At 38.2% G+C, this 25,914-nt stretch overlaps 1 protein-coding gene across 2 annotated transcripts in view; it reads left to right on the top strand.

The window, feature by feature from the left end:
• Positions 1 to 6,682: 6,682 nt before the first annotated feature.
• Positions 6,683 to 25,914, top strand: part of PAPD7 (PAP associated domain containing 7) — a 46,689-nt gene continuing 27,457 nt past the window's right edge. The window contains exons 1-7 of one of the 2 annotated variants that reach the window (XM_009321916.1): positions 6,683 to 6,782; positions 8,301 to 8,347; positions 9,247 to 9,367; positions 10,981 to 11,088; positions 11,824 to 11,952; positions 13,043 to 13,256; positions 19,856 to 19,982. In XM_009321916.1, the coding sequence (XP_009320191.1) occupies positions 6,693 to 6,782; positions 8,301 to 8,347; positions 9,247 to 9,367; positions 10,981 to 11,088; positions 11,824 to 11,952; positions 13,043 to 13,256; positions 19,856 to 19,982 (836 nt within the window). In that variant the 5' untranslated portion in view covers positions 6,683 to 6,692. The remainder of the gene's footprint in view (positions 6,783 to 8,300; positions 8,348 to 9,246; positions 9,368 to 10,980; positions 11,089 to 11,823; positions 11,953 to 13,042; positions 13,257 to 19,855; positions 19,983 to 25,914) is intronic. The other variant, XM_009321915.1, reaches the window with a different exon arrangement.

Below are 25,914 nucleotides of genomic sequence, written 5' to 3'. Positions count from 1 at the left end.
TTCAGTGTTTAGCGGTTCTATTTATTGGCATAGCGAGCTTGCTGATTCAGTTCCAAGGTTTAACATATGGTATGCTCCTTCACTGATGCAACAAAATAATTATGTGATGTTTTCTTGGTGTTGTGGTGAAGTCCAGCAGCCTAAGTCAGCAGTAATGTACAGCTGTTCAGAAGCTTACGAAGTGGATCTATTTTGCCATGTATTAACTTGGAGATATATATCGGTTTCTTTTCTAGTTTTTTTTAATGCAGCTTTTTCAAAGTACATCCAGCCATTAATAAGGCAATTGGTTGAGTTTTATTGGATTGATATACTTTGCAAAAATAGATTAGTTTTTGATTCTTTTTCTCTTCCAAAATGCAAACAAATTCTGTTACTTAAGTCTGGAAATTTGCAGTGTAAATCAGTCAACAAGCTTAGTTTCTTGAGTGGGTGAACTGTCAAAGTGCTCCTAAGAGGTAAAATTTAATTGGCAAGAAACTCAAATCTAAAATTAGGACTGTCTCTGACTTGCAAGAGTGTGGGGCAAAGAGAAAGCTTAGAGACAAAATAAGAGTACATTCTTGTGTGGAAAAGGTACAGTATATTTTATAAACTACTTTGTTCTGTGGATGAGAACAAAAGTACTTTTTTCCTCCATCCTCTCCTTAGTAGCTAACTTGCAAAGTAAGCTTGATTCTTACTTGAGTTTAGTATTTAGGGTACTTACCTGTAAAACATTTCACAGCTCTGATTCATAAGTTCTATATAGATGAGCTTTTTTTGTTCTGCCAGTCTTTGAGTTTGCTGCCTTCCATACAATTGCAGTGACAAAGGTAATTGCTGTCTGAATTACGTAGTAATATGAGACTGATTTGGTGCAGCAGTACAGTCTGTGAACGTAGCACTGTTTTCATAGTTTCTCTCATCTGTAAGCCTAGAACACTGCGTAGGGCATAGAGTACTATTACCTGAGTGTTACTGGTAGTGAGGAGGACTGGTATAAAAAAAGTAAAGGCACCTGATGGGTGTTGAGTGGGGTGGGAAGAGAGGAATTGTAAGTTTGTTTCCTCTTCTCCATCATAGTTCTATTTTTGCTACTTTTGCAGATGTCTTAATCTTAGATCATATTGGAAAAAGTCTGTATCTCAGAATATACTATTGCTTTCAATTGTGTATATGTATTCTCCTTTATTTCACTAAACTGTTCCCGAGTTTCAGACTGTAACGCTGATTTCAACTATTGAATTTCCATGATAATGCAGTTGTGCTTTGCAGTAGTTGTAGGTGAAGGTATAGTTCAACAGATTTCTGAAATGTGCACAGTGGCTGCTGGGCCTTTCACCATTTAATCTTTAGACAGCGAAGTTCAGGCGTGTTTTGGGGTTCACACTTCATTGAAAGAACGTATCCTATTATTTGTAACCTTTATTTCTGTTGAAATGCTGCCTATGCCTCCCCATTTCTTTACCTCCCTTTCCTACTCACCCCTAGTGTTACACCCACATGCTTTAACTGTGGCATCCATTCTTTCCTTTATAAAAGGATTCTTGGCTGATGTTAGTCTTTTCAGTTCAAAAAAAATTCTTTACTTGAATGAGTATGTTTTTAAAAAGAATCAGTTGTTCCACGTCATGTTGATGCAGTCATGTTTCTGTCTGTTCCTTTAGAATAAATTAATGTGCTTAGTAGTGTAGACATGATACTGAAAAGAAACAGGATGCTTACTTGGGGGAACAAAGTCTCTGTAGCTTTTCATTCACCTTCTAGTTTGTTGATGCTGTTTGAGAGTTTCATTTCACTGCGTTGAAGTTAGCCCTTGAAGTAACAAGTCAATGTTATATATAATAATAGTTGTAGATACAGTAAATGATGAGTGAAGTAAATGACCTCCTTTCTTAGAAACCTGCCTTTAAGGAAAAGCATAGCAAAAGTCTGAGAATGTCTCCTGAGTATTATTTTAACCCGAAGACTAAAAGTGAGTCTGCCTTTCCTAAAACAGTAAAGGGGATACATTTTTGGTAAACAAATGGTGTCAATTCTGTTGTATAGTTCAGCCTGTAAGCAACAGATGTTCACTGTGCTTAGCAGTAATAGCATTAGTAAATGGTAGGTTCCTCCAGGCTGTTAAAATTAGCAAGCTGAATAGTGTAGCGAGTACAAGCAGCCTCTCTTCTGCATCCCTGCGTTCTAATCTTTTCCACCTTGCATTAAGAATACAGTTATGTCTTGCCAACAAGTTTTGTTCCCAGTGTTTATATAAATATAGTGAAACTGCCATGTGAAAAAGTCAATTAAAATGTCTATCTTTGCTAGGAAAGTAGTGTAATAGGCATCTTAAAATGTGATAGAAGATAGCTAGGTGCTGGGATGCTGTTGGAGCCCAAATTCTTTACGAAGCCAGGAGATCGAGAAAATGGACTTGTGCTATATATTGAAGGAAGTTCTATTTTTTTAAAAAAAGAGCTAAGATGTTACTTATATCTGCATGTACGTCATGTGCGGCAAATTGAAATTCTGTTCCTAATGATTAAGATACTGTCATAGTCCTGACTTAAGAAGTAACAAGTGCTTATGAAGATCATAGAGGCTACATGGGCAAAAAGCTTAACTGAAAACTATCCCTGTATTGGCTGGGTCAACATCCTGTTGTGATTTGTTTTTTCAGACACCAAATTATTCCTTCAGCTAGTAGAGAAATTACTCTGAGATTAGTCCTGAGCAGCATACAGCATCTTGTTTTATGTATAACAGAGCTGCTTTTGTGACTGTGTTCTAATAACCTTGTCTGAGCAAAGATGTTTAGAAAAATGTAAACTACAGTAACATTAAATTTTAAAAAAGCATCTCAGTTTTGAGAAGTTTCTTCAGGAGGAAGCCAAAAGGGTAAAATGCTTGAAAATGCTATATTAAGATGGTTGTGTTGTCATAGGCTGACTGTGAAGATAGCATTGATTCTTATCCAGAAGGATGTAGACCAGGAAGATGTTTTCTGAGAAGTAGCAGCTGTTGAATTAAAGAAAACTGGAAAGAGCAAACAAAATAGTCTGTTAAGACAGAGGGATTGAGCACTGGTTTGCTAAGTGCATTAAAATCTGAAAACATTGCACATTGAAAGCAAGAAATTTGCCAGTCACTAGGGCTCATAGAGAGACATGAAAGGGCACCCAGGAGATGTCAGATCATGTAGTAAAAACTAAGTGAACTAATTGCATTGCTTTTTGTCAGAGAAGGGCTTAAGGGACTTCTCACCAGAACTTTCTTTGACTCCAGGCAACTGTCATTTTAAATTTCAGTAGGGAGTGTTTAAATACATCAGCAGAGTAACTGTTGTACAGCCATGTCTGGTGGTATATGCTGGAGAATTCCAGAGGAACTTAACCATGAAACCATGGCGTATGGTTTGAACTTTAAATGAGTTTTGATTATCTAGCTCTTGTGCTGTTGTCCCATGCAAACTGAAGCATTAAATGAAGTGCTGCCTTGCCAGTGCAAGGTTGAAAATATGAAGCTGACTTCTTAAAAAGTAGATCAGGGAAGGAAATGTAGACTAGTGATGGGTGGTATTCTTTCGAGTCTTTCATGATATGATTAAGAATTGCGTCAGTGTTAACCATCTGAACAGAAGCTCAGTGGGGCATTGAAGTGAGAGTGAGCTTGTGTGCTTGCTGTTTTTCTGACCTTGCTGACACACTAGGGGCTGCTTTTGAAAGACTGTGCTGTGTATGGTAGAGAGGCTGCAGTGTGTAGGGGAATGAGAGACCCCTTTTATTCTCCTCCTTCCCTAATATGGGATGGCTACTGTAAACGCATTTTTTTGAGGAGTGTCTGGATCTCCTGGAGTGGTTGGATGGGGTTGATACCATAACAAAACAGGACTTATTTGTGTTGACTAAACATAAAGAAAGGGGCTGGTGCATGCTTTGATAAAGGTAGTTGTCTCTCAGGTCTCATTTCCTTGAAGGATTCATTGTTAATCCTTATTCATGTGGTCAGTCTGATAATACAGAACTGTTTGATTTTTTCAGAAGGATGTTTCTGAGATTTTTTTGAAGACTTTGTAAAAACTGGACGGTCACAGCTTTGCTGGGCTTATGGGTTAACTGCTTAGAAGTAACCAAAGTAAAGAATAAATTATTTACTTTATAATAAGGGAAGGTTACCAGTGGAATTACTCAAGATGGTTGCTTGATATATTCATAAATACCTGGAGGGAAGAAATGAATGAGAAAAGGATAGAAAGGATAATAGAAAGCTAGAGCTGATTGCAGACAGTCACAGTGGGAGTTCATTGTTCATTAGGTTATAAAATTGCTGATAAAATTAAATTCTAGTAAATACGGAATCATGAATCTGAAGAAAAGTAATTCAGGCTGAATATACCCAGTGGGTGGGCTTTACGTTTGGTGGTTATTGTTCAGAAAACACCTTGAAGCTCCTTCATAATGGTTTCCTTTAAAAGAGCAGCTGTATGCTCAGATATCCTCAAATAGCAGTTAGCAGCAATTTTTGCAAAGATGTGGACAATAAAATGAAAACAGGTGTGTGTCATGGGCTGAATGGTGTAATTATGTATTGACTCTGTGCATTTCTGGCCACCTGTCAGAAAATATGGTGCAACTGAAAACAAGCTGAAGAAGGTTAGCAGTGATCAAACTTTGGACCTGCTCCTGTGTAAAGAGAGAAAAACAGATGGATTGCTAGCTTGAAAAAGAGCTGGTGGATAGAGACAAGTGGATATGAATTGAGAGCTTGAGAATTGTTATGTTTGGAGATTAACTGCCAGTTATAACTTTTTTCCCCCAAGAAAGAGCATCAGATAACATCATTAACAGGCAGCAGCTTAAAATAAAGCACTTCTTTATTCTGATGCATACTTAAATTCTCATAGAATGCTATGAATGACAAAAGCATAAATGGACTAAAAAGACCTGGAAAAATCAGTGGAAGAAAAGTCCTTTGAGCTAATACACATTATGGTTGGGATCGACCCCAAAAGTATGCCAAACGAAATTACTGGAGGCTTGGAAGGATTCCTGCAAAGGAGTTGGATGACTGCTTTGTCTTTTCTTGCTTTCACCCTGTATCTGCCTACTGCTGATTTTTATAAGCAGGACAATGGGAAGTCTTTAGTTTGGCCCCACTGCTGTTAGGTGTATTCAAGTATTTTCTTCATTGGTCTTGTCATCTTGGAAAGGGGGGGGGGGGAAGCATACTTTCTAGAAACAAAATAAAATAGGAGCATGCTAGTTTGTATTTTGTGTTGTGCTCTGAAGTTTTGAAATCAAGTAGGTTCATCAACAAATTGAAAGGTTTAGTTAAGTCTGCTGTGTAGTTAAATGTTCAGTTGTGGATCCAGGGCCAGTTTAAGATTAGAGAAAGGGCAAACAGTAATTCTAAATATGTACGCTTTTTAGAAGTATCTTTGTGCTTTGCTGCTAAAATCTCTTTGTGTATGGAAAGGAATCCTGACACTTAAAAATCGGGCATATGGTCTGTTGGAAGCTATCTGTTAGAGTGGGAATTCTCTAGTAAAATGAGTTGCAAAAGTCTCAGGGGAGGAGTTAAGAGTTCTACTAGTGATGTATAAAATTTTCCTTTTGGAAAGCTAAGTATGTTAACTAAGAATTGAACCTGATTTTTTTTAGGACAGTATTTGAATTTCACTACAATGTTGAATTGATAAGTTTCTTGAATTAGAGTAAAATCTTAGAAATATGTCAACATCAAAAATGTTTTTGTAAAATATCACAGCAGTAGTTATTTGCATTTTTTTGTTTTTGTTTGGCATGGCTTGATGTTTTTTCCATTGAAAGCAAACACAACATTCACCTGAAAACTCAAATTGATCTTCTTTCAAATTTGGCAGCGAGTGTTCTATAGTATCAGGAAATGGGAAACAAAAGGACTTAACAGGTGTATAAAGATCCAGTGTCAGAACTCCTCATGTAACACTGGCAAGAATATATTTAACGCTTCTCACTTTGAGTAGTTCAGTTGGAAGGTCACTTCCTATATGAATGAATGGCTAATAAAGGGCTTGAGAGGTCAAAGGAATCTCCGTTTGTCGAAGTGGACATTTTCACATCAAGGAATACTCAAATGTCCCTTTTATCACCCGCTACAAAAACTCATTAATGCCAGTGGCCTGTTTCCAAGTCTGTGTAAACTTCCGCATACACAGAAGTAAGAACCCCTGGAAGAGTAAACCGACTTGAAGATTTTAATTGTTCCTGTGCTGCTTCACATTTGGATCATTGTGTAGTTTTTAAGACCATGCTTTGTTTTTTAAAGAAAATAATCTTTGGGAATCGGGAATTGAATTTGACCTTTACTGTTGAGCCAGTAAGAAGGTTAGTAAATGTCTACTAGTGTCTGTGTCCTGTGTCTTTTGACGTCTTTAGCATTTAGGTAATGTGATGAGGGCTGATGTGTAGGTATTGTTGAGATTACTGAGGTGCTGCCGTGAAAATCAAGTGTGAATATATGTCCCAAATCCCAGATTCCAAACCCTCCAGTTTCCCATATGAAAGCCTAACTGTTGTGGCATTCACCTTTCTTGAAAGTACTGCTGGTTTTGGTTAGATGATGATATTAAATAAAGCCTATGGCCTGTTTTTGTTGAGATTTATTGTAATAGTTAAATCGTCATTATAACTTATGCTACTCTCTCCTTTAGGCTACATGAAGAAATAATTGACTTCTATGACTTCATGTCCCCTCGTCCTGAAGAAGCAGCTATGAGAAGAGAAGTGGTGAAAAGAATAGAAACAGTCATCAAAGATCTTTGGCCTACAGCTGACGTGAGTGTAATTTAAGTGTTGATTTGCTTCTCCAATAAATTGTAGAGCTTGGTTCACTTAACCTTGCTATTATCTTTCTGTGTTTTAGAAATGAAGGGATAAGACTTCAAACTTAAGGCAATTGACTTAATATCACAGCTCTTGCAGTATGTGGCAGTTTAAAAAAGTGGAGGAAATTTAAAACCTAGACTTCAAGTTAATGAAGGCTACTGATAATTTTTTCATTTTGAGAACTGGGGATGTGAAGAACTGTCCACTTTAAATAGTGCATTTCTTGAAGTAAAAGCTTAAGTTGATTGTCTCTGCATAACTTCATTTTGAATATTAAAGTGAGACTGACTACCTATGTATCCATTTCTGCAAGGAGTCCTCACTCTGTGGATACTTGTAAATACAAAAATTTTACAAAAGAACAGTTAAAAACCCCAGATTTTTTTGTACTCTTCACAAATTTGATGTTCGGGGAATTACTTTAGCCCTGCTTTAGTGGGAAAATTGGACTTGACTTCCTGAGATCTTGCAACCAAAGTTGTTGTATTTTCAAACTCTTTATTACCCAAAGAGTAAGTTTCCTCCAAACAAAAAACATCCAAAAGGAGTGTAATGTTAACTGTATCTCTAGCATCACCTTTCTGATTACCAGATAGTAGTGTTGTCAATGCAGAAAAACACTTCAGACCACTGTGATTTCATAGCCTTCCATGATGAAGAATCAGGGCTGTGGCCACAGTACTGAGCTAAAGATACTGTAAAGCCCATCTACTTCATCCTCACCTGTGATTTTCCTTAGTAATGACATTTTTCTAGCTTGTGGGAACAGATATAAACACTGAAATGGCCCAATGTTGCCCAGCCTTTTCATAGGTCACTTCAAAGAAGTGAACTTATAAATTGTGCTCTGCTGTAGCAGAGGGGAAAGAACGTCTCAATTCTCTAGATTGGAAGCATACTAAAAGTATTTAATGTGGACTGAGAACGTCTGTTCAGCATGCCTTCTTTTATACACACAAACACCTACCACAATTGCATAGTCATCCTTATAGTAAAATCTGGAGCATTCATGTTTATCTGAATTGTATGTTTAGATGCACTTGCTGTTTTTTAAACCTAAACATGTGGAAAAATGTTTCCCTTAAACTCTCCCAATTTCAGTAAAGCTGTCCTATGAGGAACAAAGGGAGCAGGGAGGAAGGAAATTTATAACAGCTTATACTTCTATCGAACTGGAAATAAATAGTGAAAAGGACTTGTTTCAAAAGTTTGTGCTCTGCTGCTAGCAGGATTGGTAGTCATTTCATGTTAAAAAAAACCAACCAAAACAATGTCCTCTAAAGTTGAATCTATAAGAGAAAGTGTATTTATATGGGCTTAACAGAGTATGTAGTAAAGTAAGTTCAATAACTCTTTTACTGGGCTATATCCTCAACAGGTCCAGAAAAATCTTAAGTCTTGTGAAAGTAAAATGAAGTGAGCATTCATAATTACAAGATACTTCACTGGTGTGATTTTTTTTTTCAGGTCCAGATATTTGGCAGCTTTAGTACAGGGCTTTATCTTCCAACTAGGTAAGTAATAATTTACTTTTATATGAAGCTTGTCTTCTTCTAGAGTAACGGTAAATTTCAAAGCAGAATTTAGACTGGAATCTGTAAACCTATCAAACTTCCAGTTAAAGTGTTGCCTAATGTCCCATGTGACAAAGGGAAGAGCTTTGTATTGCTCTAGGTACTTACTGACCCTTTGGTGAATTACCTTTTCTTCCTTGTGTCTGGGGTTAGTCTTTGGCTCTTTGTTTTCAAGATACAGTGAAATTGAATGTTTAACATTTCCTGTGTAAAGATTGTATTTTGTTAAATAAGGTGAATTACTGAGAGTGTGTCATTTATCACAGAGTTACTGTGCAAAGTCAGAGGAGTTGTCACAGCTGTGTTCTCCCATTTTTTTGGAGAGCAAAATGTCTTATTCAATTCAGTGTTTTATATTGCTTAATGTTCAATAGATGGATGTGGAAAACCTCTGTAGCTTTGTCTTAAAGACTATGTCGTCTTTACATCAATTAAATTTTCAGTAGGAAAGCATTGGAAATTTCTTTTGTATGAATAACAATCACTGATAAAAATTGTTTGGACTGTTAACATGCCTGTTGACATGGGTAGATGAGGGGTGGGATTGGGCTGTGGAAGTCAGAGGGGAGGGGGCAAGAAAGGTAAAAGAGAGAACAGCTCAAAGAACTCATCAGAGAACTGGGAGCAGGAAACTAGAGTACTACTTTGGGTCCTGAAGCATACTAGACCATCTCTTACTTAACATTGCTAAAGAAAGCTTATTGGGAACCTAGATTAAAAGTTGCAAAATGGTCACCCTGGAGGACTTGTAATATGTAGAATGTCAATTTTACCTTTTTTTTTGGAGGAGTGTTAGGCTTTAGACTTAATGGATGACATGCTGTGTTCTTTTTGTCTAGTGATATCGATCTAGTTGTTTTTGGGAAATGGGAACGGCCCCCTTTACAGCTGCTGGAGCAAGCACTAAGAAAACACAATGTGGCTGAGCCATATTCCATTAAAGTACTTGATAAAGCTACGGTAAGTAATAGTCTTTGGAATACTGATCTGAAAAGCTTTCAGACCCCTTAAGATGTTGGTGATAAATAGTGTTCTTAATTCATGAAGCAAGTAGGACTGTCTTAAGCACAATGTTTTGCCCTGTCTGTGCAAGATTTTAGTAGAATCTGTCTGTGCTTAGCAACAGCACACAGTTTTTTACATGGACAATGGTAATTCTGTGTACTGTATTTGCTGTAAGGCCATATTTTATGCTTATGTTGTCAATAAAGATCTGAAAGTCAGTATTTGCAAAATATCTAGTAAAATAAGTTAACTATTTGTATGAAGTTTTTCCACTGACCTTTGAGAGGACTTTGTTTAGCCAGGGGTCAGTAGCTAGACCTGTCTAGCTTGAAACCCCGATTTTTCAGGTTGTCTTGTTTGTAGTGGCATAGTGAAGTGTTCCAAACCTAACATTTGTTTTTTCCCTTCCAAAATATGCTACTTAAGAGCTTTATTTCATTTGTGAAACCAATGTGTAGTATCTCTTGCATGTGTCTTGTAAGCCTAACGGATCACATTGAATATGCTAAAAGCTTAAAGTATGAGAATTTTATGTTACTGAGCAAGTGGTGTTTTCTCCAGGAGACTAAGTGGAGTATTCCAAGCTTCTATTAGCAAGCTGTTACGTTTTTGTGGTCTCTGAAATAGGGTGACTTTTAGGTCCAGAAGATTCCTGTGGCTTCTGTTGGAGTAGCAGTACATAACAGTAGCTCTGGTAATCTTTGGTTTACCTGAGAATGAGTGGGATTTTCAGAATCAGTGATACCAGTTAGTGATGGAAAATGGCACTAGGCTAGGCTTATCAATTTTACTAGCTTTTCTTATTTTATTCCCTCTGCTGGTGGTATAAAATTATGCTATACTTCTACTCTTTTTTCTTCTCCATTTCAGATTAAAAATACAAGCAGTTCAATTTAAAATAAATGTTATCAGCTGAAGTTTAAGTTATGATTGTAAGATGTTTTTGTAGGATAGTGCCTTCAAGGTGGTGGTGTGAGACTGAACTACATATTCAGTAGTTCTATAATAATTTATTGCTGCCAGAAGAGGAAGTATTGCTACTCCTGCTTTGCTTTTATCCATTCTGGCTTTCGTTTGACTCTGCAGTGAACCAGTTCAGCTTGATAAACCAACAGACAGTGCTCTGTTTTTTCTGCTAGGCTAGTCTTCTGTTGGTTTAGCAAGTGAATGGTGCTGTGCTGGGTCAGATGAATGCAGTTCCCACAGGTTATGAGAGTAGAATGTCTACTGTTAACAGCAGTGAGTCATTAAATTAAGTAAATTTAGTTATCTTACAAAACACAAATATTGCAGCTATGAAGGCAGATATCTAATAGCTATGGGAGAGTACATGAGTGATCATAAGTTAACGTGATCATACATACCTGTGTTTTTAATCACCTCACTAAAAAGGGTTTGCTTGTCAGTCAAGTTAGGATTGTTATTTTTTCTCAAAAACACATTTCCTTGTCTTGATAGTTGCATTCATTTGGACTGATAGTATCCATGTGTCTTAAGTGAGTAAGCTGGAGAATCGCACCAGTGTTGCATTTCTGGAGATTCATAAAACCTTGTTTTAATCTTTCCAGGTACCAATAATAAAACTTACTGACCAGGAGACAGAAGTGAAAGTTGACATCAGTTTTAATGTAGAAACTGGTGTGAAGGCAGCTCGATTTATCAAGGAATACATGAAGGTATCAACCATATAATGAATGTTATACTACTTACCAAGGACGTGCTAGATGCTTAGCTAACCTTTTTTGGTATGGCTTAAGACTTTTGAAAATTTATTGCTGAAGACTGTTTTCATTAATACTAATTAAACATGGATATTTCAATTTATTTTCTACTGGTATCTATTCATTGTTGCCTTTGAGTACTAGGTGTTTTGTGTGGATAAACCTGTACACTGAAAGGACTTCTACAATCATATCTAGATCTGCAGATAGGTACTGAACTTTGCTTCTAGAGCAAGTCTGTTCAAATTTTGCTTACCATAAATTTAAGTGATGCTTGATTATGAATACTACCTTGCTAAACAGTGTCTAAAAACAATTCTTCTGTAGCTACGCACTTAAAATCAAGTTTACTTTTATGCTCTGCAGTAAAGGTACGGTTTAGATGGAAAGCTTTGACTATAATGAGTGACACTGGCATTCAAAGAAGGATATAAAAATCTTCCTGTTTAGGGGGGGAAATAAATTTGATATGTAAGCTGTTTGATCAAAAAAGAGTTGAAGTCTATTAATCTGTTTCTGGAATAAAAAAGAAATGCATGTCTCAGTTCTTCCTGTGGAAATACTTTATAGCACAGTACTGAATAACATTTTTGCATTAGAAGATGAATCTTCTTGTGTTGAGATTGTGTAGTTAGTTCTTTGTTTTGGAATGTTGACATTGTCATTGATAAGACTTATTTTGTTTTGCAGAAATATTCTTTGCTGCCTTACTTGATTTTAGTATTAAAACAGTTCCTCCTTCAGAGGGACTTGAATGAAGTTTTTACTGGTGGAATTAGCTCTTACAGCCTAATTTTAATGGCAATTAGTTTCCTGCAGGTAAGTCTTTTCTGCGTTTGTTTCTGTGTTCTTTAAAATATTTCAGTTTCTGTACTTACGCCCTGTTATGGTGCTGTTTCTTTAGACTCCCCTAGCAATGCACAGCTTTACTATTATGGCTTTAGGTGTTTGATCATTGGCAGCTCCTATGGACTACCTCTCAAACCTCTAAGAACTTCTGTTCACTGTGTGAATTGAAACAGCAGCAGGAGCCTTGTGAAACGGCATAGAGGCTGCGCATTGCTTTCTATACCAGGGCCTGTGATGTGGATTATGCTACCTTCCTGGGCAGCCTATTCCAGTACCTGATTCATCTTACTGATGTTTTGTAAATCTGCCAGGATGCAGTTTAAGTCTGTTGCTTCCTAGACTACTGGTACTGAATGTGCAGAGTAGTTGATTTCAGTGTTTTTTTAAAATTATGTAATCAAAGAATCAAGTTTTTTAGTTATTTGTTGATTAGGTTTTGACATACTTAAAACTGGCAGATATTGTAGGTAACTGATGAATTAGCTAATGAGTTATAACTTCTTCCAATACATTTTTGTGACAGTAAACTTTGTATGAGTATGACTAGGTACAATGTTAGCGTCTTTCAGCAGCTGTGATAATGGAAAAACCTACATATTCTGCTGCTGTTAATGATTAATTGAAATGTTACTATAGATTTTACATACTTTATATAATATGGGGAGACTGAGAAAAGAACTGTATTTCAGTGGGGGTAAATAGATTCCCCCTCTGCTTCTGAAAACATTAAGACCAATGGATTTTCTGTGAAAGATCAGGTATTACTCTGTTACTAAGCCGTAATGTAGTATGCAGTACTACTTTATTGCTTTTTGGCTTAGGGAAAACAATTTACTAATCCTCAAAAAGCTGGAAGAGGAGGGAAGAAAGAATTCTTTGGCTTCCAGTGCTGCCCCCTCTTGGTTATGTGAAAGTAGTTTAAGTACATGAAGAATTAATGACTCAGTTCGGACTTGTGTAAAGAGATTACACTCAGCTGTTTAAATGAGAGCTTTTTGTTGCACTGTCATGGTCTGAAAAGCATTAGTTTTTAATAATTAACAACTGTTCTGTGTCACAGCTGCATCCAAGAATTGATGCCAGAAGAGCTGATGAAAACCTTGGAATGCTTCTGATAGAATTTTTTGAACTCTATGGAAGGAATTTTAACTACTTGAAAACTGGTATTAGAATAAAAAATGGAGGTGCCTATATTGCCAAAGAAGAAATCATGAAAGTCATGACTAATGGATACAGACCATCCATGCTATGTATTGAAGATCCTCTCCTGCCTGGTAAGATTGTACACTTGCAATATTCTGGAGCTCTGGCTCAACTTGTGCTCTCACAGCTTATGTTAGAATCCCTAAAGTCTGTCAAATGAGTTAAGAAGCTGCACTGAGAAGAGACTGTTGCTGGTGTCGAGCTACAGTTATGGTGATGGGCAAGGGATAAGGACCTGAAGTATTTCAGGATTCATAGCCTGAGTAAATTGGATTGCACGCAAACAGTGCATGTATGTAATGCATTGGAGATTCAGAACTGTTGAGTGTATAATAAGATTCTCTAACAGTGCTGAGGGTAGTGAAAGAAAGAGGTCCAGGAAACCCTGGAAAGGGGGTTTGTTAGTAGGAACAGGTCTCCGTTGTTCATTATGAGAGGATGAGAATGGAAGGTGTAGCTTTTCCCGCCACAGTCTGTGGTGCCATACTTTGGATAAATTATAGCATATGGGAAAGAAACGCCCCAGATGAGGTATCTGTCCTGCAGGGCGGTGCAGCAGAGACTGCACAGAAACATGGGTGTATATCCGTGAATGTGTAGCAAGGGAGCAGCTGTATTATGGTGTTGGTGTGAAGAGTGGTTTGCATAACTGGCTTCTGTGCTGCACAGGGACCTTTAGAGAATGCCAGTTATAGTTGCATGTACTTTTGAAAGTAACTAGCTTAAAATATTTTTTTTCTTTAAGATTTGGTTTTGATTCAGTAACCTTCAAAGTAATCAAGATTAATTTTGGTTGAGCTCCTGAAAAAAATTTCCAGCTCTATAGTACTCAGTTTGGATTCTATTTAGACTGTCACAAGTAGCTGAAATTCCAAACCAGCTTTTTAACAAAGTCAATTTTCAGTTAATTTGGACTTCAGCGTTAGTATTTCTAGAACGTAATTGGCACTCAAACTCCATACTGTCACATCTTGTGGGTAGACTGCTTATGTACAGCACTTTTAAAGCAAATACCATGGATCAGGAGCTGAAGTCTGGCACCTTTCTAAATACTCATATGCTGAATGTTCATAGTTCTCTAGAACAGGTTGCAAGCTAAGATACTCATTTGTCTAACCACATCTCCGATAACGTTTGTAGCTCTGAGTTTGTGTCCATCATGATTATTGCACTTGGCCAGGCATAGGTGTGATTTTGCAGAACTTTCATTAGGTTATTGAGATTTCTTTCAGTAGCTGTGTACTTACTTGCCTGAAGACCCATTTGAGTAGCAGCATGAGCCACATTTCTTTAGAGTCAAAAATCTTTACTGTCCTCCAGTTCTGTTCCTTTCTATCTGCTGAGGACTGAAAGAAGAAATTATGTATGCTGCACAATGTTTTAATCACTACTAATAGTGCTTTGGAATTTTTTCTTCTCTTCAATGACTCTTCAGAGAAGAAAAAAAACCCTTGCAAATCCAGCAGGGGTTCTGAACTGTTTGTCCTAGCATAAATCTTGCAGAAGCAAAGAACTATAGGTTAGAAGAAAGATATCTAGTTATATGCTATCAAAGAGTTGATAAGAATTAAATTTTAGATGAGGTTATATAGGGGTGAGATAATGTAATTTTCACAGGAGAGAAAGTGTTTTGGCAAGGGAAATGAAAGCTGACAATAATTCAAAGTTATCTGATCACTATGTCCCATAGGGATATTTTCTGGCAGCTACCACAGAGCTTCAGAACTTGTCTGATGGAACTAGGAGGAAAATTATATAGAACATACAGGATGGCTCTTTGAATCGGATCTCACGAACACAGCCTCCTTAGATCTAGACTGAATCACATATTCCTACAGTATCTAAAAGTACCTGTCAAGTGTATGTAGATAATGTCTAGAATTCTGTTAATTAGTTTAGTTCTGTTACTGCTTGTGTCCCAGTACAAAAAACTTTTCCAAGGGTTCAGGTCCTTGTCCAGTTGACAAGTCATCATCTCTGCTTGATTAGTTTATGGTCAGATCCACTCGCTGTCTAACTCCATGAGGGTCAGTGCCAGTACTGTGGAAGAGATGGGAAAAAGTATTTTGGTAAAGAATGGACACACATATTTCTTGACTTAAGTTAGCATAAGCTGCTGTAGAGTTTTTCTCTCAAACCTGATTTTGCACTGTGTGTGTAAGTTTTTAATCTCTTTTTATTTGTGATCCTTTTTTAGCCTGATCACAGCTTTCTCTAAAGTTCTGGTTAAGCCTTGGAAGAAGACTTTGAAAGATGATTTCTTAATCCAGAAATCAGACAAAAAATACAGGGATGAAAAAAAGCCTTTCAGTTTCTCAAGATTATCCAAGTAGTGTAAAAGTCCCTCCTAGAGTGTATGCACTAGTTCAGCAATAGGGTGCTGAAAGGTGTAACTCATAAGAACACCTTTAGACAGTCTTGTAGGGGACAGGATTAAGTTCAGTGGGATTAGTTCTTTTAAATTGGAGGAACTGTTTTTCCTTCAGTGTGAAATAGTTATGTCTGGCTAACAGATAAATGATGTCATCAGAAGGATATGATACTTCAGTTCTACCTGCTCCATACCTTCTGTTAGTTCCTAGATTTGGAAGGAACAGGCATCAACCTGTTGTGTTGCTGTTTTGGTCGTAGTGGGTTTTGCTCAGATTCTGCTGGGTGCTGTGGGGTTTCCTCTGAAATTCTCAAAGACTGATTATTGGGTGCTAGAGGATTATAATTTCTGATTTGAGAACCAAGATTCCAACAAAGAAGTCAGGAGTCTACAGCTGATGTGGGAAGTGTGTTGAAATCTGGATTTGAGATGTCAGGCTGATCTAGCTGGTGATACATTCTAAAGTGGTAGTTTATACTTGATCTTCATGCATAGCCTAAGATTGTTCATCTTGAGTTAGTGTCCTAGGACAGGGTAACGAGATTAAAATCTTTCCCTTAGCATCATCCGAAGAAGGGAGTTTCTATAAACATCTTGTAGCTGCCACCATTTCAGTTTCTCAAAGCAGTTGTCCTTTCTTTGATGTGTAAAAAGTGAAAGCATTCATTTAGGAGAACTGCAAAGCTAGGCACTCAGAAGTCCGTTCACAAGAACATGCTGGAGCAGGGTAGATGATACCATCCTAGAAGAGGTTTGTGCTGAGTTGGTCTAGCAGTATCCTGTCTTGGAAGACATGACTCCCGTTGCAGGTGACAAATCTTTAATCCGTGGTTGTAAAACAAACTTGGCATTTACTCAGATTGTTAGGGAAGCTTATTATTTTATGCCTTTGGGAATCAGGTGATTATCAAGGTCATTCAGTCATTTCTGATGCTCAGAACAAGAATGATTATCTTGATTCAGATTGGCAGTGGCAAGAGTTAGCTAAATTGCAGTTTAAGACTTGGAGTTGAACCTGTGCTGCTCCCTTCATGAGAAAGCAATTCAGGATAAAGAACAACCTGTGGGCACTAACAAAAGTTCTAAATCCTAAATTCAATGCGTTTTCTTTGAAAAGAGGCTCTTCAGCTTGCAGGAGTAATCATGCTTCATGTTGCTTGCTTCTTCATCTTGATAGAACACAAATACAGGAAGTAATTAGATTTGAGATTGGCAACAGCTATTGGGATTATCTGTTCTAGCCTTAGTGGCTGCCCAAAGTTATTCATTGCAGCTTTTTAGTATCACATTAGATCCTGCGAATAGATGTGTGTGTATATAAAATATATGCATTTATAAAAATACACAAATACATTGAAGTTAGCATCTGAAAGAACCCCTTTAATGCTGAGTGTTGCAAAAAGGTACTTACTAGATAACAGCTTAACATAAATGGATCTGCTTCAGTCCTAGCTCGTGGTCTTATCTTTACCTTTCCAGGCCATGTTCTTAAAACTGCTTCAGGTAATGGAAGGCTACCTGACAGAGTGGTAATACTGATAGTGAGCGATAGAAATCTTAGACATGCTCCTTAGGGATGAAGGCTTTGTAAGAAAGAATGAGGATTGAATTATACGTGAAATCATATACCATTGTTATCTACTAATGTACATCTGAGGATTGAAGTCTGTATGATTTTTTTAAAAGAGAGAGCATTTGGATTATGTGCTTTAACTGATCAGTCTGTAGATTGTGACAAAAGAAGGATGCTCAGGTATGTAAGACGTGATCTGCTAATGAGAACGATCTCTCAGAAGAAAATCTTTTCAGGACAGCAAATGCAAATATGTGGTCTTCTGGCTTCTTAATATGTTGCTTTCTGGATTGGGTAGGGCCGCCTCTATACAGACTTGACTGGTACAGTTCACAGTAGCTCGCGTAGTAGCTTTGGCTTCCATACCTGCTTTTCAGCTGCAGCGCAAGTCAGAAGCTCTGCAGACTGCAAAATTGAATAAGGTGTATTTATTCAGACATTTTTATGGACTAGTTACAGGTGCAGAATGAGGCAATCCAGGAACCTAGGTGTGCTATGGCATGAGCTATCCTGCCTCTGTTCTCAAATCTGCTTCAGTCAAGACTCATACAAAACTTTGGTTTAAACTGAACTGCCTGAGTTTGCCCTAAGTGGATTAGGGAAGGCTTATGATTTCTTTTGCTGGCACGACAGTGGAGGTGGCAACAACTGACGAAAGGAGTAACCAGCAGTTTGTAGCAGCAGTGTCTTCATTTTGGTGTAACTCCATGCAGGATGCATGTCAAACGTAGCAGCCGTAGTATCAGATTGGACTAAACTAATAAAATTCGTTTGTGTGTATTCTTAATTCCTGTTATGTGAATTTATAGAATCATTTAGGTTGGAAAAGACCCTTAAGATCATAAAGTCCAACCATAGATGGAACTCGAATTTAGTGGTAGGTGCAATTTAGCCACATGTATATATTCCATTTCTGTATTGCTTCTCAATTTAATTCTTTTGTATGTATGTTTAGCATGTCATTATGTGGAAGGTGGCATTGTTGCAGGATGCAACATTGTGTCCTGCCCCTGGAAAACCTGTACTGAATTAATCGTTTTTCTAGTAGAATTAGCATTTTTGTGTTCTGTTTTCTTGACCACTGAAATACCTTGGTCCCTTTTCAGCTGCCTTTGGACTAAGTCCTTTGTGAAGTCCTCTGTTACTTTGTAGTGCAGCTCTGAACTTAACTACAATGTGTTTCTTCCTAGATTCGCTGTCCCAGGCCCACATTGGTCTCTGCTTCTACTTCAGGATAGAGTCCAATTGCAAATATGCCATTTAGAGAGGCTTCTGTAGTTTTGAGCCTAGTAGCTGCTGGATACTGCAGCGGTGCTTTCAGAACAAGATACTCAGTTACTTCAGTGAACAGGAAGTATTTCTTGATCAGTTTTTATTTGACCATATAAATTACTGAAGAAATTCTGTGTTCCCAAAATGCTGTTATGTTCCCAGTCTGTTTTCATTGATCATGCTTTTCTGTTAAAGTGGCATTATAGTTGGAGAATCCTGAAGGACTAAAATGTGTTGTCAAGTAGTAAAGCCAAGGCTGTTTTTTTTTTTTTTTCCCCTGGATGGTGGACCTCAGCATGTTTGTTTATAATGGCTTGCTGGACAAAATACTTCGAGTGAAGGGTTTCTCTAAAGTCAAATTCAGCCTCACTGGATTCAGTCCTCCAAAGGATAGATTCTGTCCTTTACCATCAATTTTCAAAGCAGATTTTTAATTAAAACCTGTTCATGGGCCCTGATCTGATTTTCAAGCTTAAAATAAACATGTTCGGTGGTTTATCCCTTTCCAGTGTTCTCACAGCATTTCAAGCATCATTCTGAAGGAGGGAACCTTTTACTGTAAGCAGCTTTCTACCCACTCAAGATCTAGTCTGTATTTTAGACATGCAATTTGAAGGAAGTTTTCTTTGTGTTTCTTAAATTGAGTGGTGACAGTGAACCTTTGGTGTCTGGTGCCAAATATATCTACAAAAAAACCCCAAATGTTTCTTCTGGCTAGTAATGGCAAGCTCTTTCTGGTGTCAAATGGGAGACCAATGCTTGTACGTTGTCACTGATACAGAAGCTTTAGCATGTTCTTAACTTCTGCAGTTCCTCACACGTGGCACTGGACTTGGAAGGAGTTCTGCTATAAATGTCACTCATGCTTCAAGAGGGGCAGTCAAGAAGTGCCACTAACTTGATTGAAAAAAAATGCTGTACAAACTTCTGGAATCCTCTATGATAGATTTTTACAAACTGGTTTATCCTGTGGAGATAAATAATCTGTATGAGCTGGTTTATTAATCTGTAGTTTTGATAAGGTTAAGTAGGGGTTGATATAAGTATAGATTGCCCTATGAAGGTAATGTGGTTGCACAAGTGCAATTTTAAGCTGAATCTGGCCTGCAGAAACTCTACTGGTAAGTGAGACATGATGCTTTAAGCTTGGTAGGTTCCCTCTTAAAAGACAGCTATAAGAGCTTTAAGCTGATGTCTGTTCTGTGTTTCTTTCAGGCACTGGTACATCGGTATTTTAAAAGTGGTAAATTGACTGCATAATGTTAAGTGTCATTCCTAAGATTAGCTTCTTTTATTGAGATAGGCACACATAGTTGTTCCTGATATGAGTAGGATGGGCTAACCGGTTTAAACAGTTAATCTGTATTGTTAAGCCTTCTGAGCTTTAAGTATGAATAATTTTCTGGTTACTGATATTAAAAAAAGATGATCTGATGACTGTCACATTATTTCAGGAAACGACGTTGGCAGAAGTTCTTACGGTGCCATGCAAGTGAAACAAGTTTTTGATTATGCCTACATTGTTCTTAGCCATGCAGTATCACCACTTGCAAGATCATATCCAAATAGAGATTCTGAGAGGTAATTAGTCCACTTTTTGAATATCCATTTGTCTGTGTAATCAATTAGGAATGTTTGGGTCTAAATCAATAAAAGGAATATTGTTATTTATTGTTTAACTGCGGCTGTATTGAAATCTGCCCAGAAATTTAGGCTGCCCAGTGGTATGAGAGTGTAATACCTCAATGTGCAGCACTGAAATGAAGACAGCATGACAAAACCCAGGATGAGTCCAACGTGAGGTTCTCTTAGTGTGGAAGGAAGCCAGAAGATAATTGGTCTTTCCTCAAACATTCTGATTAAAGTATTTCAGAGGAAGGCCTGCTGGTTTAATGTTTGGTATGGTGTGTATCTGTACTATGGCAGAAAGAAATGTGTGTGATCAAATTGCTTGTTTAGACACACTGACATGTGAGACTTTTTAAAGATAGGTTAAAGGTGTATTTGTTAAATGTGTACTGGCTGACAATTCTTGTTGCTGAATGAAACTTCATTCTTATATAAGTATAGATAGAAAAACTTAGGGATTCCTGAAGTTTTGCTTGTGCCTTGGGTGCTGGCCTTCATTAACTTCTCTGTGGTTCTCCAAAGGATATAGTAATTCTCTTACGAGGTACCTGTATTTATTACAGACATCAAGGAGTATATTTGTAAATGCATTTAATGGAAGCCTCAGATGTCATCAATATGCGCACTTTACATGTACACTTCTTACTGTATTTGGGAAAATGTTTGAATTTTATTGCAACTTCAAACCTGGGGAGAAGTTCCAGCAGCAGTGTTCAGGTGTTGTGCATCTGACCTGTCTTTCTGCTAGTTCTGGGCTGTCTGTGCCAGCGATGCCTGAGTCTCAGAACTTGTCATGCCAGTGGCTTGCCATTCTGTCAAAGGGAGTGGTGCTGCAAGAGGAAAAGCATTCAACAAAGCCCTGTATGCAAGTACTTACCACAGCACCAATCTTGTCAATGCCAAAGGACCTGTAGCTGGATGATGAGCTGTTTGGTAACAAGTTTGTTGCAGAACCTCAACGGCAGTTCATGTGCAGTCTCAGTTTTTAGTTAAACCTGATGTGCCTGGGCAATCCAGGTGTATTTCAGATCCTTCTTCCACCTGTTAGGCAGAGTGGTCCAGGCTCTGTATAAAGACTTTTCTGGTGGTCTGACCTAAAGCCTTAGCCATCCAGGAGCCTTTTGTCCTGATCCATTTTTTCCCTTTTCTAGGCTTGTTAGTGGTAAGTTAAACTGTAAACAATGGGCTCCCTTTAAGAGCAGTGACTAGCTATATGACATTTTACTAGAAGGATCAACAGAGACTAAATGAAGAGCACTTGAAAGGGTAGGAACTTGCAGGAGGCTGAACTCCCCAGGCTGACGAGTTTATTCAGTTTTGTCATAATTGGGGCTAGCTTCCTCCTAAATGGAATGGTTTGTTCTTGAACTACCTGGTGGGTTTGAATTTATATCGGCTCTTTCCAGGGAAAATTTCTGTGTACAGAGTCCTATTTTGTAGATGACAGTCTCAGTAGATTTCAAATCTTTCTGGATGATCATCATTACTGCTTTTTTTTCAGGGTCAGTCCAACTCAGAGGACCACAAGCCTAAGTTAATTTAAGGCTTTCTAGCCAGCTGCTGCTTCTGATATTCCCAGTGTGAAAAGAGAGTCAGATTTTGGTCCTTCAGCATAGGCCTTTTTCTTGTCAATGTTCTGTAGTAACAAGTGCCACAGAATAATAAGGGGTAGATTCAAATCACTCTTACTAGTATCTTCATTCAAGCTTCCAAATATAACATCTGGAGTGTAGTGGGAGTTGAAAGCTATCTTCTGTCTGAGTGGAAACAGTAATCAGCTGAGTCCTGAAGGTAGTTCTTGCAGCTACAGGAATTACCTTAACACTGTTTTGTTCCCCAGTCTCTCACCCATCCTCTTTCAAGAATGGCTCAGGAGAGGTTGATAGACAGTTCAGTAGATCTTGTAAAAGTAAAGAGAGTCCCATCACCTTGTAAGGAGGGGTTTTCCTAGTAGGAAAATGAGGACACTGATCCATTTTGAATCTGTACAACTTGTACGCAAGGTTAGGTTTGGTGTTGTGACTTCAGCCAAGGTTGTTGAAAATCATGATTTGATTTCTTAATATTTGGGGCCGCAGGGACATGAGTATAGCTGTAAAATGTAGTTGTGGACAGGATAGCTCCTGCTTAAGGGTCAGTGTCATGTGCTTTGAACAGCTTTAGTATGGTCTTTGACCATAGCCTGTCTCTAGAGAAGAGTGTCATCTTAAGTGAGCTAACTAAAGAAGTCTGTAAGGAGTGGTATTTTCATAGAATCATTTAGGTTGGAAAAGACCTCTAAGATCATCAGGTCCAACTGTTAACCTAACACTGCCAAGTCCACCGCTAAACCAGGTCCCTAAACACCACATCTACATGTCTTTTAAATACCTCCAGGGATGGTGACTCCACCACTTCCCTGGGCAGCCTGTTCCAAGGCTTGACAACACTTTTGGTGAAAAAATTTTTCCTAATATCCAATCTAAACCTCCCCTGGTGCAACTTGAGGCCATTTCTTCTTGTCCTATCACTTGTTACTTGGGAGAAGAGACTGACACCCACCTTGCTACAACCTCCTTTCAGGTAGTTGTAGAGAGCAATGAGGTCTCCCCTGAGCCTCCTTTTCTCCAGGCTAAACAACCCCAGTTCCCTCAGCTGCTCCTCATAAGACGTGTTCTCTAGACCCTTTACCAGCTTCATTGCTCTTCTTTGGACATGACATTTCAAGTTAGTGACCATTTTCCCAGCTTTATTCTGTTTCTTGATAAACCACAGGAAACCTTAGCAGATGTTTGGCAACAAGCTCTTGCTCATTGATTCACGTTCTCTGAAATAGTGGACTATCTGTTACTACCCTGTCCATGGTCTTTATTAAGGCACAATTTCACATTATACCTTGTCTAGCCTAACTATTTGTGGGCTATCTCCTGTCAGCTGCCCTTTTTCTTCCTTCTCAGTCTGTACATTCCTGACTCTTGCCTTGGATCAGATCTAGCAATCCTGCAGTCAGGAGGTGAGTCAGATGAACTTTCTGGTCTGACTGAAACAAACACATCAATGCTTCTGTCATATCAAGAAGTTGATCCAGGCTTGTGGCTGCATGATGGGCAGATCAGAAGCAAGAGAGGCAGCAGGAGTTCATGTTTGGCAAAAGATGGAGAGAGTGGTATTGTACCATTTGACAATCATAAGTTATGCTGATCTGGATGTGACAAAGATGCATCCTTAGGTTAATATGTATGTCTGTAGATCAGGATGTTGGCTTACGTGTTGGCCTGTTGCGTGGTTCAGATATGAATGTGTGCTCAGACTGCATCTCTAAGCAGCAGCGTAGCCACATTTGGGAGGCAGATGAGGTCATATGAAATGAGGAATGGAAGACTGGTTCTGCTGTGATGTGCCCTTCCAGTATATCTAAGACGTTTGAAACCTTTCTTCAGTTCCTAGAGTTGCAGATTGGCACCAATAAGGAGGAACCTGTTACCAGACGTGGTGCAGATAGATGAGGGAAAGGGACTGTCATGCCCACAGGCCAGAGCTCAGAGTTCGAGGAAACCTTGGCAGGGTTTTGTTACTGTGTGTCTGGAGTTGTCATTTACAGGTGATGATCTTCAAAAAAACAATCGTTTGGGCCATATATAGAGTGATCTTTCCACCTGTGCTTGAAAGCTGCTTGGTCTCTTCCTAGCGTACAGTTCAACTGATCTAACTGCTGACAGGTCTGTATGTTCGGTTTGGGTTGCCCCTGGTTGGCCAAGATAGTCCTGGGAGCTGTCAAAGGGAATGTTAAATTTGCCTGCTAGATCTGCTGACACAGAAAGAAATGTGCTGTCTGAAACAGTCCTTCCTTTGCTTCACATCTTGAATGGTGGGTGGCTGTCACTAGAATGCATGCTGTCTTGTAAGAGGTATCAGCAATATCAGCTTTTCCTACACAGAGTATTTGTCTGGGTAATGGTTTTAGATTTTTTTTTATCATGCTCAAGCAGATCCTTCTCAGGTGCTCCTTAGTCTTCTTTTACATTATATTGCCTTTTTAATACCAGGGGGATATTTCATAAGTTCAATTAAGGCCTACTGAACAGTTATTTTAACTGTTCTTTCACAGACTTGATGTTTTTTCCCTGCTCTGGTACTTGCTCATTCATGTGAAGCTTGGCTGGAGCTTTAAATATTTGATTTTACTGAATCTTATGTCAGCAATCTGAGCCTTTTAAGAGTGATCTTAAGATTTATTTGCATTGTTGTTGTGCTGTAATGACAGCTAGAAAGTGTCCCTGTGAACTGAGGGCTTGCAGTGTGTAAAAGGAGGAGCTTCTAACCTCTTACCATAAAATAAACTAGGTATGTAAATAGCTTATTCCTGGTTTTACTATCTGATAATTATTAAAGGAAAAACCTTAAAGGGGCATCTTTCATAGGAGAGCTGTCTAATTTTCTTAACCAGTTAACCGTGTTTTTTCCATGTCTTCCAAACAAGCGTCTCTGAAGAATTGTGGGAGTGTCTCATATATCTGTAGAAATTCTGGCCTCAGCCAAAAAAAGAAATGCAAAAGCATGGAATTTCCTCATACTAAAGATGGGGCAGATTAATAGGTTTTTTGTTCCTAAGCATTTTCAGTGTTGAAAACAGAAATAAGCACAATTTTTAAATGTTTATTTAAAAAAATTGTTCTCTGACCCTGTGGATGTGCTTGAGTCCCATACATATGAAATGATGTTCTTTGAGAGCGGTATCTGGTTTGATCACGCTTGCTTCCTCTTTCCTTGCTGCTGTATTAAGTATATAGCAGTATAGCCTTCATCACCTTTCAGTTTCTGACGTCTCATAATGAATGTTTTTAATTTTGGTGTATGAACAATGTAGCATGGATCTGCCTTTGAACTCCTGACCTGATAACTTAGCGAATTTCTTTTTTTTTCTAACTTTCTACCAAAATGAGAGTTTGGGGCTTTGATCTCTATTCTCTGTGAAAGGAGCTAGTGAGAGAAGAGATTCCCAGGTTCTGTATGTGCAACTCTGCCATAATTGTTGGTGTAGCAGTAGTTTCACCTTTTATGCCTATTTGATAGCAGGCATTTTTGGTCTATCAGTCACCCAGGCTGATAAAAATACCATCCTATATCATTCATTTTCATTCTGGTATATGAAGGCATGACTATTGATTTGCTTCTGGGAAAGTACTCCAAGAAGCTTCAGACTTGACAAGCTCCTTCTCCATAAGAGCTTGTGTTATTCAGTCCATGTTCATTTTCTGGTTCTAAGACCACAGCTGGTAGTAGTTGTGAAATTTATAGGTTATCCTGGAGTAAAAGCTCAAATCTTTCTGAAGGCTTTCTCAGATGAAACTTCTTAGCTGCAAGATTTCCTTCTCTGTCCCGGTTCTGAAGAGACCTAGCATATGTATGTTTGAGTCCCATACTGACATTGCTGTTTTGGGAACTGCAACTTCAGGGCCACAGCTGATTCTCTGCAGTATTGGTCATCCCTGTCTTCATTTTTGTTTCCTCTGGCTTAACTTCCTTTTTGAGATTTAGAAACCTGAACTGCATCAAGTAGTTAAAATGCTGTTATGTCATAGGAGTGTACATTGACAAAATACTATCCTGTTTTATTTGTTCCTTTCTTAATGTGCTCTACTTAGCTATTGAACTGTGGTTTCCAAAGAATTACCTGTTATAACTCAGATCTTTAGTTACTGAGTGGTGACAATCACACCTTTAATTCTGCATGTAAAATTCAAGATTTTATTTTCCAACATGCATCGTTTTATCTACATTACATAAATAGAATGGTGGATGACATTAATTCTGTCCATAAGGCCCTTCTGCAGCTATTGGACTTGAACTTAGATGATATTATTTGGTTCAATGTTTGGTTAAAATGCTGGACTGCCTTTTTCAG

This window comes from Pygoscelis adeliae, unplaced genomic scaffold, assembly GCF_000699105.1.
Source record: "Pygoscelis adeliae isolate BGI_AS28 unplaced genomic scaffold, ASM69910v1 Scaffold144, whole genome shotgun sequence".
Lineage (NCBI taxonomy): Eukaryota > Metazoa > Chordata > Aves > Sphenisciformes > Spheniscidae > Pygoscelis > Pygoscelis adeliae.
The sequence above is the reverse complement of the archived record's forward strand: the minus strand, read 5'-3'. Positions and strand labels throughout refer to the sequence as shown.